The following is a 20,191-nucleotide window of genomic DNA, read 5'->3' as shown; positions in this document are numbered from 1 at the left end:
TCTTAAAAACTAATAGGAGCCCAACTAGTTCAAACCAAATGTTTATTTATTGCAATATGATGGTTCCCCACAGTGACCAACTATCTCCTTCTTGGAAGCCTGCAGGCAAGGAATGACAGCAACCTTCTCCTGCTGGGGCTTTCCAGCAACTGGTATTCAGTAGCAGGCCTGAGTTCATGGACTAATCTTTCAATGCACAAGTAATTTAGGGAAAGTGAGAATTTTGACAATGAGTCTTCCTCTGCATGAGGACTATATTTCCCATGAAGGAAAGCACGTGGAAGACATAAGACTAAAATGGGAGAAACACAGATAAATGAATATGCCCAATTTTCTAGATAAAAAACTGTGAGAACGATGAGAGGGAGAATGAATTCCTGATGTTTACTGCCTGAAGTTCATTCCTGGGAAATTGGGTCCCCCCACCTCTCTTTGGTAAGCATTGTAAAATTAATCTGGTGGAAGTAGAATTCTGAAGGGGCCTTGAAATGTGGGATTACAGCTTATGAACACGTGTCTACCTAAGCTCAACATGGAACGTGAACTAGGTAATAGGTATGATGGTGGTAATCATGGCAATGAACATGGACTGTTTTCAGACCACCATTCAGATTTGACAGCATTTGTTTTGAGCCTTTTAGGAGATTAAAAAGATGCATACAGAAGGCCAGAACAATTTCAGGTGGAGCAAAGGAGCACTGCAAATACTGCAAATATTCTATATATAAGCATTTTAGGCCCATGGTTCCCAAACTGTGCACCACGGAAACTACAAGCCTAGTATTACTGTGTTTCTCTTGAACATTTACGATGTCCCGGGGTGCTCCTGTGAGTTTATTTCTTCTGTTAAGCCCACGGTTCCCAAACTGTGTGCTGTGGTGCCCTGGGGCACGCAGTTTGGGAACTGGGGGTGTTGTGAAAAAATTATTGAGACCCTAAGTGCGCCATGAACTGGAAAAATGGAAACCTCTGGCTTAGGGGCTTTCTTCTGTAGGTGGAATCTGCCTGGCCCACGCGTGCAAGCTGGGAAGTGAAGCTTAGAATCCTGTCTCTACAGTCCTCTGTAATGACTCCCTCACGGTGGAACCCTTTGCCCTTGGAGATATGCCAGGCATCCTTTTTATTTACTTTCTACAGTTGTGAAAATGGTTTTGTTTCAGTAGGCATTTGATGACTGATTTTTAGTATTGTTATGATTGTATGATGTTTAGGTTGCCATTTTTATTGGGTTGGCGCACACACACATATTCCCTTGATCCTACTTTAAACTGCTTGGAATCTTTGGAGCTGGGCGGGATGTAAATGTATGTTAACAGAGATTAATATTGCAGGAAAGAAATGATTTATTTGTTGGAATTTACTATGTAAGCAATGTCCATTTTCAACCACTCAAAAAACTAAACTACCAGAGGAAAACATTTTTAGGAGATAAGTAGGAATGGAAAAATATGAAATGGCATTTTTGGGAAGCAGAGATTGGCTTGCGGCAGTAACTGGATGGGGCAGGATGCATGTTTAATGTGTCTGATGGCCAAAGTTAAGCATTTTTAAAAGATCAGAAATGGATTACCAAGTTTAACATTCCTCCTCAGATACCATAAAGTCATCTCTGTTGGCTGGAGAAGATAGGTTTGTACTCAAAATATTTGGAATGGTTGGGAAAGATTGCTATAAACATTAATGAAGTAGAAAATTACATAAATCAGAAGGAAGAAAACAAATGCAGAGTTTAGGAAACTAACCTCATGCATGTCTACTCAAGGGTAAACCCTACTTAGATCTGCAGCTGTAAATATTTAATTCTGCAGCCTTAAGAATTCTGTGGCATTTTGAGATGTCCATGTATGTGTATGATTCATTATTAATTCTTCATTATACTGTACATTTCTAGCAATTAGGAATACCAGATCCTTGAATGTTGTCAATTGCCTTGATTCATTCTAATAAGATTACAGGAACACTTTTTTTTTCTGCTAAAAGAGGAAGCCACAAATACTCTATGAACAGGTTAATTACTTGTGCTACATTAGAAAATCAAGCAAGAGAAAGGCAATACTATGAATTACGTAAAGGAACGAAACAACAAAATCTAGGCTATACTGAAAAGCTTTAATCATCAGCTTCAAATCTTAAATATACAGTAGGTGTTAAAGTTAATTCACTGTTCATTGCCACTGAATTGAGTGGCAATAATTCTGTGTAGATTTGGGCTGCAACTCTAAACCTCAGCAAGGGGTAAGCCTACAGGACTTGGATATACTTTTGAAGAGAGATGTAACAGGCTACACTGTAAAACATCAGACTTGTTATATCAATATACAGACTAAATTGTACACTGAACTGTGGCCAATGATTTTTTGGGACTACAAGTACATATGTCTTTATTGAGAAATATAAAAGATAGAAATATGGATAAATGACTGAATGTTCTACATCAATGTAAGTTTAGTTGGCATGACACTCCTTGACTGTTCTGATAATGGCACAACTGTGGTTCACGGGTAACAGTGGCATCTGATAAACTGACCCTATAGTAAGAGGCCTAAATACTGTACAGAGAATTCATCTTTTATTTCCCCCCAATTCTCTCCCATATAATTCTTTTCATGCAATCACACAGCTACCTGCAACGAAAACTAGTTATCATTCCATCACAGGGTGATTAGGAAGTTGGATTTAGCCTGCAGAGGATTTTATGGAATATTTTCCTTAACTGGGAAAAGCAACAGTCAGTCTCTCAAAGAGGTGGCTTCTCTGAAATATGAGGACAGGCAGGGGCAAGAAACAAGAAGCAGGGTTGCCTGATGGTTTCGTTCACATCATCCTTTACAATGAATTCAGAACCTGCACTGAACCCCAACTATATTGATTTTAATTCTAACTCCATGCATGGGACTGTTGCCTTCCCTTGGTTTTCCTATATTTCCCTTTTCTTAATAAACTCTTTTGATATCTCAAGATTTGGCCCCATGGGTTTAACCTTCCTCTTATGGAAACTCTCATCATTATCCAGCTATCGCTTGGGCTTCAGGAACAGCACAAGGCTTGGCAAATTCTGTTTTCTAGCCTTGAGCAGGAAGATCCGAAGTGCCTTCCTTGCTGTTGTTCCAAGGGCTGGGCTGAAGGGAGAAGTTCTTGGTAAGAGGGCTAAGAATTTCCTGGCTGAACAGGCCAGGGTGTGCCAAAAGATTCAGGCCAGTGGTGGTGGCCCATCCAAAGTACTTCTTACTGGAGAACCCTTGAAAGAAGTGGTCTACCAGAGATCCTGGCTCACAGTGCATATCAGTTGTTTTAGAACAAATTGCACAGAAGTGGGACCTCAGCCCAAGGCATTTTAGTAGCCTTTCCTTTCAGCTTGAAACTATGTCATTTTTTTTCTTACAAACCAAGTCACAATTAGAGTAACATCAGATAATAACTCAGGAATGCAACATGAAGCAAATACAACTGCATCTACTGAAATGATTATATTAAGAAGAATGTTTAAAATAATCACCAGGAATAAGATATAATAATTATGCTGGTCTATGTCCATAATAAAGATTGATTTGATGTATTAACTGAAGGTGCAGAACTGACTGTTTAACTATCTTTTACGTGTAGAACCTATTGAAGACATTAATAACAATTTAACGTATTTCACTATGATGTGTTGTATTTATTATTCACACAGAGACAATAAATTCAGGAGCTCTTCTTTCACATACTCATTATCCTTTGTCCCTAAAGGCACAAGGTACAAACAGGAAGGAAAAGATACGATGGCTTCGGTGAACTCTGATAGCAGTCACATACCATTGTTTTAAATTAAGTGTTGTTTGTGACATTCCCTATTATTTTTAAAGTTTATTCTGTTTGATGCTGGATAAGAATCCAGTGCAGATTCTGATAAACATAAACATTTGTGACGCTATTCAGCTTCCTGTCTCATAGACTGGGAGCAAAGACTGCAAAGGGATACACCAAAAAGTAAAAAATAAAAATCCTGAAGGAAGGATATAAGAACTCATTCCAAAGGCCACTTGGGAAACTGTATAACTGTGTTCGCTGCTACAGAAAAAAATATCAGTGAACTCAATAAGAATTGGAAGAATCCATCAATTCTACTAAGCTTCTGATGCTGATTATCTGTCTAAACTGATGGGACCATAGTTCATACTTTCTATGTTGTTGTTGTTGCTGTTCAATCGTTAAGTCGTGTCCGACTCTTCGTGACCCCATGAACCATATCGCGCCAGGCTTTCCTGTCCTTCACTGCCTCCCTGAGTTTGCTCAGTCTCATGCTCATTGCTTCAGTGAGGCTATCTAACCATCTCATCCTCTGCTGTCCCCTTCTCCTTTTGCCTTCCATCTTTCTCAGCATCAAGGTCTTTTCTTTTTACTTTCTATAGTATCGATCTAAACCACACTAAAATACATGGGCCTGGTATTGTCACATCTAACTTGTAAAGATCACATTTATGCCAGAATGCAAGCTTTTGTGAGAGTAATATGTAGTAAGAATCATAGAATTCCTGAGTTGGAAAGGAGTATTTAGGTCACCGAGTCCAAACCTTGCTCAGGGCAGGAATCCAAATTAAATCATTCTTGACAGATGGCTGTCTGGCCTCCAACGGAACACATCCAGTGAAGGGGAGACTAATATCTTTCTAGGTTATTTACATTATTGTCTCCTCTTAAGGGTAAAACCTTCTTATTATGAATAAGGTTTGAAATAGTGAGGTGGGAATTTTTTATTTTCATCTCAGAAAAATCTATTTTGTAAACAAGCAACAGATGGTAGAAAACGTCTAGGACTCAATAGATAGGAAGAAGAGTGCTAGTATTTAAACTCTGGGATGAAAATATACGTGGGGCAGTATTCCTGGGTGCTGTTAGTCACAGAACATCTTGTATCCACGGCTTCCTAATTCTCTGCAATAAATCTACTTATCTAACCTTCTTGTGCCTGCCTGGGAATGTGGAATACCTGGTGGTACAACATACTGCTGGTCTTTAAGGCTTAAACTCTTTTAGTATGATTTCCAGTAGTCTGTAAAAAGCAAGGTCACAAATTTGTTACTGGCTAGAATTATTCCTCTTCCTCAATTCTACCTGTGAATTGAGGGGATACTCCTACTTCCATTGATAAAAACAGATGAAGCTGCTGAAAACAACAGAATAGTAAGGTGGTGCAAGTGACCACAAAATTGCTGCCCAAAAGCATAAATTCCTTTGAAGATTAGCTGCGCTTGGGAGATGCCTACTTCCCATCCCCATCATCCCCTCTCCATCTTTTCTCCTTTCTTGATATTTCTGCTATTTCAGAGATAAAGACAATGTGTACTTATTTCCTTGAGTAACCAATTAATTTAAAAAAGGGTTACCTGACTTTATAGACAACTCATTTTAGTCAGTAGGTTTTAACTGAATTCTTACTTTTTTCCTGTCTTGGCAGCATACTTCTTTGGAGTGTGGCCATGCATACATGCACATACCTACACAAGTGTAACACATTTATGGAGGGGGAGGAATATCCAGGATGAGTTTCAGCTAGATTTGGCAACCCTAGTTTGACAAGATGAAGAAGTTGGGAACTGCACAGAATTTCTATTTGTAAGATAGACAAACAGACAATATCTGTCCTGTGCAGTCCTTGGTGCTCTCTAAGCTTGACTGTTTGCTTTCAGACTTTTCAATACTCAACTGGGTAACATCATCAGTGCGAGTAAGTGTGGGGTTTGCTCACACTTACTCTCACTGATGTTACCTAGTTGTGTATTGCAACATCTGCAATCAAACAACCAAGTTCAGATAGCATTCACAGTTCAACCCTGAGCCACACATATTCTCTTCTATTGGAATTTATTTCCTTCCTTCCTTCCTTCCTTCCTTCCTTCCTTCCTTCCTTCCTTCCTTCCTTCCTTCCTTCCTTCCTTCCTTCCTTCCTTCCTTCCTGTCTGTCTGTCTGTCTTATCTTTCCTTCAAGTGAGTATGAGAATATTTTCTGCACCAGGAAGAGAAGCATTGATTTTTTGCAAATTAAACACTTTAAGACGCTGTAATGAGAACCAGCCTGGAAGCTATATTGCCCTACCTTTGCATATGTGCTTTCAAAGGTGACAGAGTCAAGTGTGTAGTTTCCATGCATGAGAGACAAAACCACCACACTCTCTTCTGCAGATCCACTTTGGAGCCACTTAATTATCATCAAAAGAAATCCTCTCAGTCTGGGATGATTGCTAGATCCCAAGTTAAAAGCAGAACTCCAGGCTAAGATTTCTGGAGAGTTTTTATTTACAGGCTATAACATGAAAAAGTCAGAACAAACAAACAAACAAACAAACAAAGTACAATGCAAACAATAACCACAGCAATAATAATAAAAACGACAATATAAGTCATATTTCAAGAAAAACTAAATATTTTTTGAACCCCAGAGCAGTGTAACAGGAGTTCCCCTGTGATTCGGATAAACAAACAAGCTGAAAGAACAGTGTGGGAACTGGAAAAATTCACAGTCCTGAGGACTTCTTTATTTTCCCCAGGCTGAGGGTGTGTTGGCAAACATGGCCAAATTGTGTTTCTTTTTCCCCTCTCCTAATGTGAGGAAAAGCAAAAATTACCAGCAACCAGCTTAGAGTTTTGCCTGAGGCAACTGGGGTTTCAAGTCAACCTAGTTTCTTCAGAAATACAACATAAAAAAGTACTATCTACAGAAGCAGCAGTCGCTTGGAAATTAACCTTCTCCTTTCCCCTATCCCCCCAATATATTCTAGGTTTCTGTGAAGCATTTAGGCCATACGGATTGTTGCCATTAGTCAAAAAACATAAAAAGACATATTTTTATTCTCTCAAGCTTGTTAAAGCAGGGGGTGGAAAACTATAGAAGCAAGGCTGCTCAACATGTTATCCTGCTCAAGAACAACTTTTTGAGCTGCAGAAATTTGATGGAGGAATTTTTGAATCTGAGACTGAAAACCTTTTTCCATAGGAGAAAATAAGCAATAAAAATGTCAATGTCCTGCCTTTTAATTATATCCAAATTCAACCAACTGCTGGCAGCCACCTCATTTTGCCCAGGAAGTCCACCTCTTGGCCTTTGTTGAGTTTGCTGACCAGCCAGATGAGCATGGACCACTGAGAAGAGTCTGTTACTCCTCAATGTACCACATCCTCTGCATTCCCAGATTCAGTTTAGAGACAAAAACAAGTGCCTTTGCATTCTAGAGTGCTTTTAGCTATTCAACAAAGTCATATCAATGTTAGACATTAGGTTATCTGAAAAACGAACTTTCCTACAAGCAAGCACCATTTCAAAAAATACTTTTCTTGTAGGCCTGTACAGTATGATGGAATGTCTAGCAGATTCTGGGGACACAGAGAGGGATTAGGACTCTTATAGAAAAGATTCCTTAGTCCAGGGGTGGGGGGAAGTGTGAGAAAGAGACTGGGAGTAAGTCTGTTTTAATTAAGGTAGACATAAGTTGATTTGGAGAACTGATTCGGTAGGTATTCAAGATTCTGTTTCATTAACCTACTAGCAATAAAGATCATTCCAGAAATCAAAGTGTTTCTTTTTTCCTGAGTTTGCCAGCCTCAGAGGGCTTGACAGGCTGCCCCATTAAAAAATACAGTTCATATAGCCTGAATTGTAATACATAGCTATGACAAGGTCCTCTCTTTTATACTAATGCAAAAGAAAAGGTAGCAGAAAGAATACAAGTCTGTGATATTTTTAAATTATTTTTTTCATGAGGTTCTAAATATTTAACAAATTGCACCAGGGCATTTATTATTATGCATATATTGCATAAAATATATTGAACTCACTGAACAAGCAAACAGAACATTAACACAAATCTAGAAGTTTCTGGAATCCAGAATGCAGAATTCATTCAACAGGCAGAAAAGGCAAAGAAAAGAATGACCATAGGAGCTATATGTTCTGAATGGTGCTCAGCTGTGTGGGATGAAATAGTGATCTCCTGAATAACTGCTGATTACAAGATATGCACTCTTGAAAATTACTGATTGTCTACTGTGGGAGACTGAATGATTGTTTTCTGCTGTGTAAGCAGAGGCTGTTGCAGAAGGAATATAAGGAAGGCAGTTTCAAAAAGCAAGCTTACTAAGTCAGAAAACCCAAAAGAAAGGAGACCTAATTGACAGTAGAACTTGGAAAGGAAGTTCAAGGAAGAGATCCCTAATAAATCTTATTTTTAAACAGGGAACAAAAGACAAAACAGATGGAGTAGGGATGCAACTGTAACCTACAAGACAACGAAGAGGAGAATCATAGTAGTCGCTGAGGAACAGATATGTGATGCCCTGACCTTGAGGCTTATGCAGGATGCTATCTCCCAAGAACAAATATAAGATACAATGGAACAGCAAGGCTCATAACATGCAGTAACAGACAGCCTGACCATCCATGTAGGGACAAACAATATTGCTAAGAGCAGCTACAACCATATCACCAGAGACTCGGAAGCTCTGAAAAGAAAGCTGAAGAACCTGGGGGTTCAGATGGTATTTGAATACTGCAGGTGAATAATTAGCTTTGGAAACAGTGTATACAGGACAGATTGTGTTTTGGGGATTATAGTCTATATTCTCTGGATAATGGACTGTTCATATGACAATTGCAAATCAAGAAAGACAAGCATGACAAGTATGGCAAACTTGATTAGGAGAACTTTAAAAAGAATCCTATGAGGGTTGGAAAAGAAAATCCAGAACACTGAGTTGTTCAATGCAACACAATGAAAAAAACTGTACTGGGATCTATTCAATGAAAAACTAGAATATCCATCCAGCCAAAGAAAATAATATTTATTTCCTGAATGTTAACAAGGAGAAGTCATCCCTACCTTGTGGGGCACCTTGTTTCCTAAGAATGGGGCAGCCACAGAGGCAGCCTGCTTTCTGGTCCTTTAGCCTCATAGGGAGTAAGAATTCGTAGCAAGCCTTCTGACTCAAGGATGCACAGACTTAACTTGGAGAACACAATCTCAAAAGTAACCAGGCCCCAGGCCCAAAAGAGCTTTACAGATGATGACTAGAACCTTGAATTGTACCTGGAAAACCTACAATAACCAGTACAGTAATCAAAGAAGAGGTGTTGCTCTGCTTAACTGACTTAGATCTGTGAAGTCCTTGGGGTTCTCTGAACTTGCACTGGCAGGGCATGCAAGAGTATATAAACAGAGAACAAATCCCATCCCATTCCAGTACTGAAGATGTTACCTAGCCGGGTAATGAAACGTTTGCAGGGAAAGAACCAAGCTCAGAGAACCCCAAGGACTCCACAGTTCAACCCTGAGCCACACATATTCACCTCCATTGGCGACTTAGATATCTTGTCAGCACATTCCGTATCAACTGTAGCTTCTGGATAGCTTTCAAAGGCAGTAGTTCAAGTGTTAGAAGAGGTGAGGTGATTGTTACCAGGGCATCCTACTTGAAGAACTGCCACATACTATACCAATAGTATCTGACCAAAGGTTCTCCTGCCCATGGCCTCCACCTGCTCTTCCAACAGGATCTGCAAGTTCAGGAGAATCCACAGATCCTGGATCTGCTCCTGGAAGAGTCCAACCTCATCCAGAATAACATGGATTCAGAGTTCACGGCCTTCGTTGCTTATGTATTATTGCTCAGAGCACAAGTGATAAACAACAAGAGCTCAAACTCTTATTATAGGAAGAGCTTCTGGCCATTCAAGAAACAGTCCGATAGCAAGCAGTTCAAGGTTGTAAGACAGCAGCATTACTTATTACTGTTAAAGTTGTAGCCTTATTAATGTCCAAGTTCAAATTAAATAGTTTTACTGGTAATCAAAATTCACAGCAGTTAGCACTGTCTGTTCTTGGCGAGGGTCAAGGTCTCCATAGAGGCTTTCACAGCTTGAAGCAAAACACAAAGCACAAAAGACAGGACTATCACGGAGTATTGTTCTAGTGAACTGTGCTGAGGGATATCCTTAAATGCAGGAATTTCCCAACCTCCATATGAGAACAGCTGGCTCTGGTTGACCCTGATGACCCAAACAAGGCTGCTCAAACGCCAGCCTAATCCTCAGCACACCAACCTGTCCAGGATGCCTCCTTGTGCAAGGTATAAGGAATGAAGCTGGTGAGATAGGAGCCAGGGATTTCTAGGCTAGAAAGAACCCGTATGCCAGTACAGATGAGATACCATCCAAGGCCCAGAATTTAAACTCTGGAACTTCGACATATATAGGATTTTGATTTCCGCATACTGCAGTGGACAAAACTTTGGTGTGTGTATGACTTCATTTTTGTCTGTAATGAAGACACTAATCACACTGGGTCCTTCCTGTGAGCCTTCTGCCAAATAAGCCAAGTCCTGAGTAAGGGGTTAAGTGTCTAGAGAGTTGTGATTTACAGCCATGCTTGGTGTGAAGCCTGACAAAACTCATTGTCTCCCTATCCTCCGGCTCTCTAAATGAAGATGAAATTGTTCTTGCGGATGGTGAGGACATGACTCTGGTTCAGAGAGTGGTCTTCAGGACAGAGTCAGAAACAGGGTGGCATTGAGTGCCTAATCGCAGAAAGGAAAAAGGCATGGGCCTCTCTAAGATCTAAGGCCTCTCTGTCTAAGCATGGACAGTACTTTATTTTTATAATATGACCTGTCTTGGCTGTGATATGTGACACAGCTTGACTACAGACTGAATACAGGGACTGGAGGAATAAGTCAAAGCCATGACTACAGGTAGTCCTTGCTTATTGACCATTCATTCAGCCACTATTCGAAGTTATGGCAGTGCTGAACAAATGGTACTTATGCCCGGTCCCCAAAGTTATGGCCAAAACAGCACCCCCACAGTCATGTGATCAAAATTCGGCACTTGCAGCCTGCCCGCACTTACGACTGTAGGAATCCTTCAACTCCCCTCACCCGCCTATCTCCCCCCATCTCTACCCTTTTGGCCACCCTGTGCAGTGGCACTCTGGGGCAGCACTGGGGCTGAAGTAGAGGCCTGGGGCTTTCAGCAGTCTCAGTCAGCCACCACTGCCTCCAGGCCTCTACTTCAATCCCAGCATCACCACTGCCGAGTGCCGCTGTATGGGCAGCCAAAAGGGCAGAGATGGGGGAAGACAGGTGGGTGGGGGGAGTTGAAGGGTCCCTGCAGTTGTAAGTGTGGACAGGCTACAAGCCCGCGATTTTTGATCACATGACCATGGGGGTGCTGCTATGGCCATAACCCTGTGCTGTGACCAGCCACCCCAGTGCCACAGAACAGTCCTAGCCATCTTCCTCACACTGATGACGAGGCATGCCTGGCCTGGCCCTATAGGAGGCAGCTGCTGGCTGTGCCAGGCCTTGTTCCCAAGGCCGCTCACACCATTCTCCAAATAGCGTGCGATGCTTCTGCGCCCCACTCTCCTCTGCACCCTGTCCCCCCACAAAGTGATAGGAAACCACATGAAGCAAGACCTAGCTATGACACAGTAACACTGCTTGGAATAGTATGGCAACTACAACCATGAGCTGTAGGAAGGCCAGCAAGTGTACATGGTAGCTATTTGCACGGTCATGTCATGCCTATGCAGGCTAGTATGGCCAGGTGCACACCGAATATGTAGAAAAGTTATTGTGTGGGAAATTTTGTGCAATTGCTGTAAAACAATGTGGTGTTTCTGTTCTTCCTCCTCAATCCAGCAAAATGGTGGGAAAAAGATAAGGAGGAAGACCCTACAGATAGTGTGAGTAGGAAAGTTGGAACCAGGCCCTATACAGGCTTGGACATTTGTGTTTCTGGTTATATTATCTTACTTTTCCTCTTTTTTTGTGAATGCTAAGATGATGAAGCACACTGTGCAGGATGAGGATTGGATTCATCTTGCTTAATGGATTGTTCTAAGTTGAAATATAAGCTTTATTTTCCCCACTCATTCAAAATCAAGGTTGCCCCAAAAGATGATACACATGCTGTGACATTTTATCTTTTCTTTTGGTACTGAAAGTATGTCTATTATGTGTTGTTCTATGTACTGTTGTGTATATTATAATTATAATTGTTGATGAGCATCTGCCCAATCCATGTACCTGGGAGACACAAAACATATATCTTGCAAGGCAGTATCTAAAGAAGGCCTCTCTTATATTGTCTTAACTCTATCATCATTCAATTAAAAATCTGGTTAAAAATCAGATGCAGATCTCAGGCATTAACTCACTCAGCTCATGCATCTTCCTTACAAATAAACTGTTAGAAACACTATCTCTAAAACATTTTCCCCTCAACCACAAGTGGACATTTAAAGCTACTGGAATAACTGGTGGATGATGAGAAAATGAGTACATTGTTCTAGTTTCATTTTTAGTGAATAAATAGTGTCTTGCTGACCAAAACCACCATCTCAAATTGTTATATGTGGATAGTCTCAGCTCATCTTGAGTAAATTTAGACAAAGCAGCTATAATATGTATCTCAACAGATACAAAGAACAGAGACCAGGGAGCTGAATTCCTCTCCTTTATTTCACAGCTGAAATCTTGATCATAACCACATATCTACTGCATGCTTGAGATGCTCTGGAAGTGCATTAGCTTCTAGTTTCCTACATATCTCTTGGAGCCTCTTTTCCAGCTATAGAGTTAGATACACCAGAAACAACCTTCTCCCTATCCATTCTACCTCTGACCAGCTCAATGATTATATTCTCTGTCCAAAAGATGAGGAGGAGGAGGGGGGAATGGCCATCCCCACAGCATCTGAATATTGCCCATTATTCCTGGGCCACTGGTGATGAAGGGCTCTTGAAAGGTATGGCTACCTCCCACCAACAAATTCTCTTGAAAAAATGTTAATGTTATTGGCATTTTAACACTCCAGTTGCATTCAGATTTACTCATGCATCCCACAGTCCTCAACAGGACTTATTGAAGATAGTGAGCCTACAGCTCTCTCTTCAGTAATCCCAGACAAATATTTGCAACATACTGTCTAGAATCTACATATACTTAAAATCATATGGCTCCCTCAAAAGGTATAATGTTTGCCCTAAAACTTTTAAACTTTTAGATCATTTAAAAGACAGCTAATGAAGTTGTGCTATCATTCAGCAATATGATGCATATGCCAAAACATGTAAGGGGAAATTAAATATGACTTCTAAAATACAATTTGCTTTAAGGAACTAAAGTAATATAAGGGAACAATTTAGCATCTACCAATGCATAAAGACAGTAAGATTACTGGTCTTTTGCTTCTCTGCTGGGGGAATGAAATGAAGGGCTATTTATAAAGTACTTACTGCTTTGGCTATAATCAAATATAATAACAAGATAGAACAAAAACAATCTTTTTCTGGAAACCACCTTTGTAATACTCCTTTTTAATAACCCTTCTAATGGCCAAATTAGAAGGACCCCAACTAAAGTCATTCATCCCACATAAAACAAACATTGCTTTTTCTTCTTAGCTTTGTTTTACCAGCTATATTATTTCCAGATGATGCTTGAGGGATTTAAGGTTTTTCAAGAGTTAGATGCTGAAATGTGCAGCTGCTTTTTATTTACCATAGGCAAATCTAAGATGAATCTAAACTGGGGAAGGGGGCTTTCATCAGCTCTTGATGGAGTATTAGCTGGAAAAAGAGGAAGGCATCTCACCCAGCAACTACCTATCTGAAATGATTTTGGAGTTCTGATTCCAGGGAAGGATACTAAACGCTCCTGACATTTCCATGCCATACAATCAAATCTGCATTGTGGGTAAACAAATGTTCGGTCTAAGGATGTTCTAAGGAAAAAGAAAAAAGAAGGGAAATCAACCATGTTCACAGATGTATCACAACTGGACTCTCAAAGAGGTTACTTTAACTTGGTTCATATACTTAACTTAATCCACTTTACTCAGGGAACTGGATACATTCTTTAAACTTTACGTAATACTGAAACCGCCTTGTAGGGATTAGACTTCAGGGTTGAAGAGGCTGGCTGTATTTTGACAGATATAGGCACATGTCTTTTCATCTTCTGGAACAAACTGCAAAGTTCCTATATGCTCTAAGGAACATGCATCTTAATGTTACTTGGGATGGGATACAATGAGTTTCATTTGAGTCCAGCTTGGTTCCTAAGGTCTGCATGGATAGAACGGTGTAATCTTCTTGGCAACAATATGAAAGTGGTTTAAGACTGCACTCTTCCACAATGTTCTTTTTTCGGGGTTTTTTTTTTCCCAATTTAGCTTACAGCCAAGTATTCTACAGAAGTCTCCTATCTACGCTCAACCCAGTTTAATGACTATCTAAGACAAGGCCAGGTTCCTCAGTGCTATCCACTGAGACTCAAAGTAGAAATAATGACTTTTATAATCCAGGTGCATAATGGATACTTTTGAAACAGGTATACAAGTAATCCTTGCTTAACAACCATTCGATTTTATGACTGCACTGAAAAAGTAACTTTACGACCGGCCCTCACACTTACAACCATCGCAGCGTTCCAGCGGTCACTTGATCACAATTTGGGCACTTGCAATTGGTGGGTGTTTACAACTGTTGCAGAGTCCCACGGTAACATGACTGCCATTTGTGTGCTTACAGCTGGGTTTTGACAAGCAGAATCAATGGAGAATCCAGCAGTAAAATTGCAAGTTGTGGTCACATGACATCTTGCTTAACAATCATGGCGGAAGTGAGATTGTAATTTGTTGGGTCATGTGATGTTTTGTTCAACAACTGTGGTGGAAGTGAGGTCGTAAGCCCGTCATGGTCACGTGATGTCTCACTTAATGACTGCATCGCTTAGTAATGGAGTTGCTGGTCCCAATTGTGGTCATCAAGTGAGGACTACCTTTACCTGAAAACTGAAACTCACTAGAGGCTGAAGAAGAAGCATTTCTAGATTTGGGATTTTTACTGTTTATATCTGAATGAAATGCTTAATGACATCAGTTGGAGGATTAACCTTGTTGGTATATAAGCTTAGCTCAGCCTTCAATAGTCAGGTGCCCTACAGGTAGAGGCTGAACGTCTGAGAGAACTAGCTGGAGATTATTAGTGTTAAAGTCCAACACAGCTCAAAGCCAATAAATTGGGCAAGACTGAAAACAAAATGAAAATCTTTTATCTAACAAAACAATTTACATCCATTTCAAATCCATATTAGTTAAGCCTAAAAAAAAAAAAAAGAAACAAATATTTACGAAAGCTTTACATTCTCCTGGCTTTCAAGAGAACTTTTGAAGGATACTGATGGGTTTTGCTTAGCTGTTTCTCTTGTTTCTATATGCAGTCTTTCTATACTGATCAGTTACTGCGATTCTGTTCTGATGGGATTTTCCCACTTCGTTTTTGCTATCTGATGGGCACCTATACATTTATAGTTTTTATTAGATTTTGTTCCTAGGCACTGATATTCCATGTCTCCCCTGCCCCCCCTAGAAAGGAGAGTGGGTTATACATATTTTAAAATAAATAAACAAATAATTAACCATTAAATGGGATTTATATCCAGAACAGGATTCAAAGGATTACTGGTTGCAATGGAAATCCTAACCTAGAGAGTAAGTTTCAATGGCACTTACTTTGGGGTGACATATGTCAAATTGCATAGTCAGTCTCCTAAATACAGATACTGTATTAATTATTTAAGCAACCTGTCCCTCCCTCCCTCCCTCCCTTTCCTTCAGGAGCTCAGGGCACTCCACTTGGCCATATTTCTTCATTTTATTCCCACCACAGCAACTTCTGTGATGTAGCCAGGCCTAAGAGAGGGTGACAGGCCTGAAATCATCCAGTTACGTCTACAACAGAGGGTGGACTTAAGCATATGCCTTGATGGCCTTAGCCCTTAACTACTTTACCACACCAGCTCTCCCAATTTTAAACCTATCCCAATCCTAATAACCTATTTTTGTACTGCAGACATCATGGAACACACTGTAATTTCTATTGCTGTCAGAATTGTTTTGGTTATGTTCAATCATCATAACGTGGTCTTCTTTCGCTTGAAAAAAAAATAAAGTCATAGCAGGACAAATGTCCAAAGAATGGAGGAGCTATGCTGCTTTTTAGCGAGCTTACTGAATACAAGACCCAAACGGAGATTCATGAATACTGCTCATTCAGTCACACTGTATAAAGCAACTATAATACAGTTTTATTTAATGCACTGCCTGGGGATTTCTCATTAAATCTCTTCCCATGCACAAGTAACCAAGGTTACAAAGCTATCCATTTGTGTTTCAGGTCAGACAGAATTTTATTCAGTATTTCTGGGCTTCAGGCAGGAAAAGACAATCCACCTTCCTTTCTGTTTTTCCTGGGCTGGGCTTAATAGAACAGCTATAAACTCCTTAGCTGAAGCCACTAGTGGTCCAGCCTGTCTGTGGCAGCTAATATAAGTAGCTTTAATCCGAGAATCCTTAAAAGAAGTAATTCATCTTCCAATGAATTACTCCCTCTGAATTTGTAACACCCTTTTTTATGTCAAATACATGCAAGTTAAATACATGGCAATTTAAGTTGCTTCATTCATTTTTCTATGTAAGATTCAGAAGACTGGGGGATCTGAAAGATTTCCTGGCAGAGCTTGGGGTTTTCCTGTAATCTTGGCAAAAGATATTTCAAAGCCACAGTTGACCTTTGGAATGTGAATTTGGTCCAGGCAGTTGATAAAATTGCCTCTGAATGACCTCTCTCATTAAGAAAAATCAAAGTTGTGAACTAGAGGGGAAGAAATGAGTGGGACAAAGATTAATGTTGATGGAAAACTTGGGAACAGTCTGAACAAACATAGCCTCCAGCTCATCTTAAGGCCTGCTCTGTGGTAGTGTTGGGCACAATTAAATTATTCTTTTCTACTGCATTCATATTTACACAAAATCATTCAAGGGGTGGTCTAATTTACTGCATTTGGCCATGCCCCCCAAAATAAATAAAAATCACTTAATAAGTTGTAGTGACCTATATGAATAACATTTTGCTTGTTTCCATGCCGACCTAAATGTCATAATTGGTAGGAGTCCAGTTGAAGTCATAGATATTTTTCAGCTTAAGGATGTGAATTAGACCCCAACCCTTGCCCATCCTGGTTTAAATAAGTAGCCAAGAGAAAACTGTGTAGATGAGGTTAAAAGTGGACATTTCTTTGCAACCGAGAATACTTCCAACATGCTAAAAAGAGGAAAGTTTGTTGTTATAAAACCATCCCTGTATCTTACCATATTCGTAATTTCTTATAAGTCTCCAATATTACATTTTGAGGAAGGGTTTGAAAATTGAACGGCATCTTGGCTCAGAGTATTTCTGGGTAGTACAAACTATTTAGATGTATTTCGATCTGCTTTCAGCAAGGCTTACAGAACTGTGACTGTTTTTCCTTCTGAAAACTTGCAAGTCACCTCCTTAGGAACACTTCTATGAAATATGTCAGTGGATTCAAACTCTGCAGTGCCATGACTCCCTAAAATGATAAATAAATTTGGGTGGAACTCTTCCCCTCCCTGCCAAATAAAACTGATGATTTCACTGGGATTAGAGTTAAGCAAGAAGTGCATGTAATCATTTTTAATCATTACGTTTTAATCTATGTATCATATACAATGCTAGAACCTTGCCACCTTATAAAATAAAACCTTATCAAAAATAGACAATAAAACAATCCATTTTAAAACCGTATTTTTAACGGGAAGGATAAACTTGCTTAGTTTCGCTAAGTCAGCCACTCTCAGATTTGTTTTGGATCAATGTTTGTTTTTTATAGCAGCAACTGTAGTAACTCATGATTTTGCTGCCAGCTTGTCCAGGCACAGCAGGAGTGACTTGGGGCAGCAATCCTGCTTTGAATGTGAAGCTCCCCCCATGTGCCCCCCCTCCAATTTGAGGGTAGACAAGCAGCCTTCAAAGAAGGCTGAGATGAATTAGTTATTTCCAAAAGTGCCAAAGCAGTTTCTGAACCAAATCCTGCCTTTAAAATATACCTTTTATAATGACTGCTCTCATGGCTGTAGTCCTGATGTGAGCTAGACAGGAGGAGCTGCCAGTGAGGTCAAATTCTACCTTTACCATTTCCGTCAACTAGGACTTGCACCCCCTTTTCTCCTGAGTTTTCATTTCCCTTTTTCAAGGCTAGCAAGATCCACAGTTACTAAGAAAAATGACACCGATCTAAAAAAAAAATCTGAACACAGTTTGTTCACTACAAACAAATAGAGAAATGCACCAAGGTTACTTATTAAAATGTTATGTAAGCAGCCTTGGGAAACCTGATTGGTAAGACAGAATACAATTTTTACATATTTTTTAAAAAAATAGAGTGTGGACTATCATGTACTAGAAAGCTACTGCAAAAGCAGATATTTTTCTCGGTTCTGTAATCCTTTGACTGGGATGCATATTCTAGTCATGCATAAATGTTATTTTTAAGTGCAGCCGGAATTCTATCAGGATGCTACTGCATTATGTTAAGACTTAAAATAATTTCTTTGGAGGAAAAAAATCTAATTCACTAAGCCAAGAACATAAAATCAGTGTTGGAAGGGGCCATGGAGACCAACCCCTTTGCTCAATGTGTATTTGCACTAAAACAGGTAGTCCTCGACATGATCATTCGTTTAACGACTGTTCAAAGTTACAATGGCGCTGAAAAAGTGACTTGCGACCAGCCTTTGCACTTATGACCATCGCAGTGCCCCATGGTCACATGATCAAAACTCAGGTGCTTGGCAACCAGCATGTATTTATGATGGTTACAGTGTTCTGGGGTCACATGCTCATCATTTGCAACCTTCCCAGCTGGCTTCTAACAAGCAAAATCAATGGGGAACTGCATGATTCACTTAACAACCACATGATTCACTTAACAACTGCTGCAAAAAACGTTGGGAAGTCAGGTGGCCATGTGATGCCTTGCTTAACGACTGCACTGCTTAACAACTAATTTTCTGGTTCCTATTCTGGTCATAAGTCAAGGACTACCTGTATTTAACTACTTTGGATTTAACAATTATATCAGAACACTGTATTAATTAACAGCTGCAAAATATTCAAGAGCTAAGAGAACTATGATATGTGCTATATTAAAAATATGTTTTAATGTATTTTATTTTATTTCAATTTCTGCCTTTTTTTGGCGAAGAACACTAATATATTAACAGCTGCAAAATATTCAAGAGCTAGGGAACTATATGTGCTATTTTAAAAATATGTTTTAATGTATTTTATTTTATTTCAATTTCTGCCTTTTTTTGGGCAAAGAACACTAATTATTACGGGGGTTTTTTTCCTGTGCCTTTGAGTCAATGTTGACTCCTGGTGACTGCCTCAATGAGTTCCTGTAGCGTTCTTGCAAGATTTTCGGAAGTGGTCTGCCATTGCCTCTTTCCTAGGGCTGAGAGCGACTGGCCCAAAGTCACTCAGATGGCTTCATGCCTAAGGCAGGACTAGAACTCACGGCCTCCCAGTTTCTAGCCTGGTGCCTTAACCACGACACAAAACTGGCTCTCAATACTAAATTGGAAACCAAACATGTCCTTTTGCTACCTAGGGACAGAGACTTGCTTAAAGGGCATGCTAGGTGCTTTACTGTTTTATCACACTGTATCAGTTATACTCCTCTTTCCCTTGACAATTCCACTGCAATGGGAACCAAGTGCAATTGCTCAAGATAGGAAAGCTAGAGTAAATGTCTTTGCTAAGAATCACCATGGTTTTCATTTTGCCATTTGCAAGGCTTTTAAAAAAAAATTTCTTAGTAAGTTTCAGACATGATGTCACCAGCCAAACTTCCTATATTTTGGTCATGGTCGTTGCTAGGCTGTCAGACTCTTTGATAGACTTGTGCAAACCTAAGGGATGCTATTTTGACTTGTTCCTTAAAACATTATATTTGATACTCACGTAATCCGGAAGTGGAGAATCATCAGTAGACAGGGAACTTCTCAAAGACTGTGTGGCTTGTTCCAAAACCTTGTTGTGCTTTTTTGACAACAATGAAAACAAGCTGGAGGAGGGAGGGGAAGGAAAAACAATTATATTGTTTTCATAAGAATCGATGAAAGGCACTCTGTTTTAATGAAACAGAGTTGCCAATTTAGTATAAGCTCTTTGAAACTCTGCCTTGCAGAGGTAACTAAAAAAAAAAGGAGCTTATAAAGTGTTTTCTCAGAAATTGAATTCTACAAAGGACATATTTATTTTGAAAACAGAACATTTCCAAAGTAGATCAC

The 20,191-nt window shown here is 39.8% G+C and overlaps 1 protein-coding gene across 5 annotated transcripts in view; it reads right to left on the bottom strand.

The window, feature by feature from the left end:
- The window catches only part of DYM (dymeclin), a 203,318-nt gene that overhangs the window by 48,355 nt on the left and 134,772 nt on the right, over positions 1–20,191 (bottom strand). For all 5 annotated transcript variants that reach the window (XM_088152700.1, XM_088152701.1, XM_088152699.1 and 2 more), the window contains one exon: positions 19,863–19,965. In XM_088152700.1, coding sequence (XP_088008826.1) covers positions 19,863–19,965 — 103 coding nt within the window. The remainder of the gene's footprint in view (positions 1–19,862; positions 19,966–20,191) is intronic.

Source organism: Python bivittatus, unplaced genomic scaffold (genome assembly GCF_059951505.1).
Source record: "Python bivittatus isolate LINGU-HERP-01145 unplaced genomic scaffold, Pbiv_v1 ctg000570_np1212, whole genome shotgun sequence".
Classification (NCBI taxonomy): Eukaryota; Metazoa; Chordata; class Lepidosauria; order Squamata; family Pythonidae; genus Python; species Python bivittatus.
This window is presented reverse-complemented; position numbering and strand designations above follow the sequence as displayed.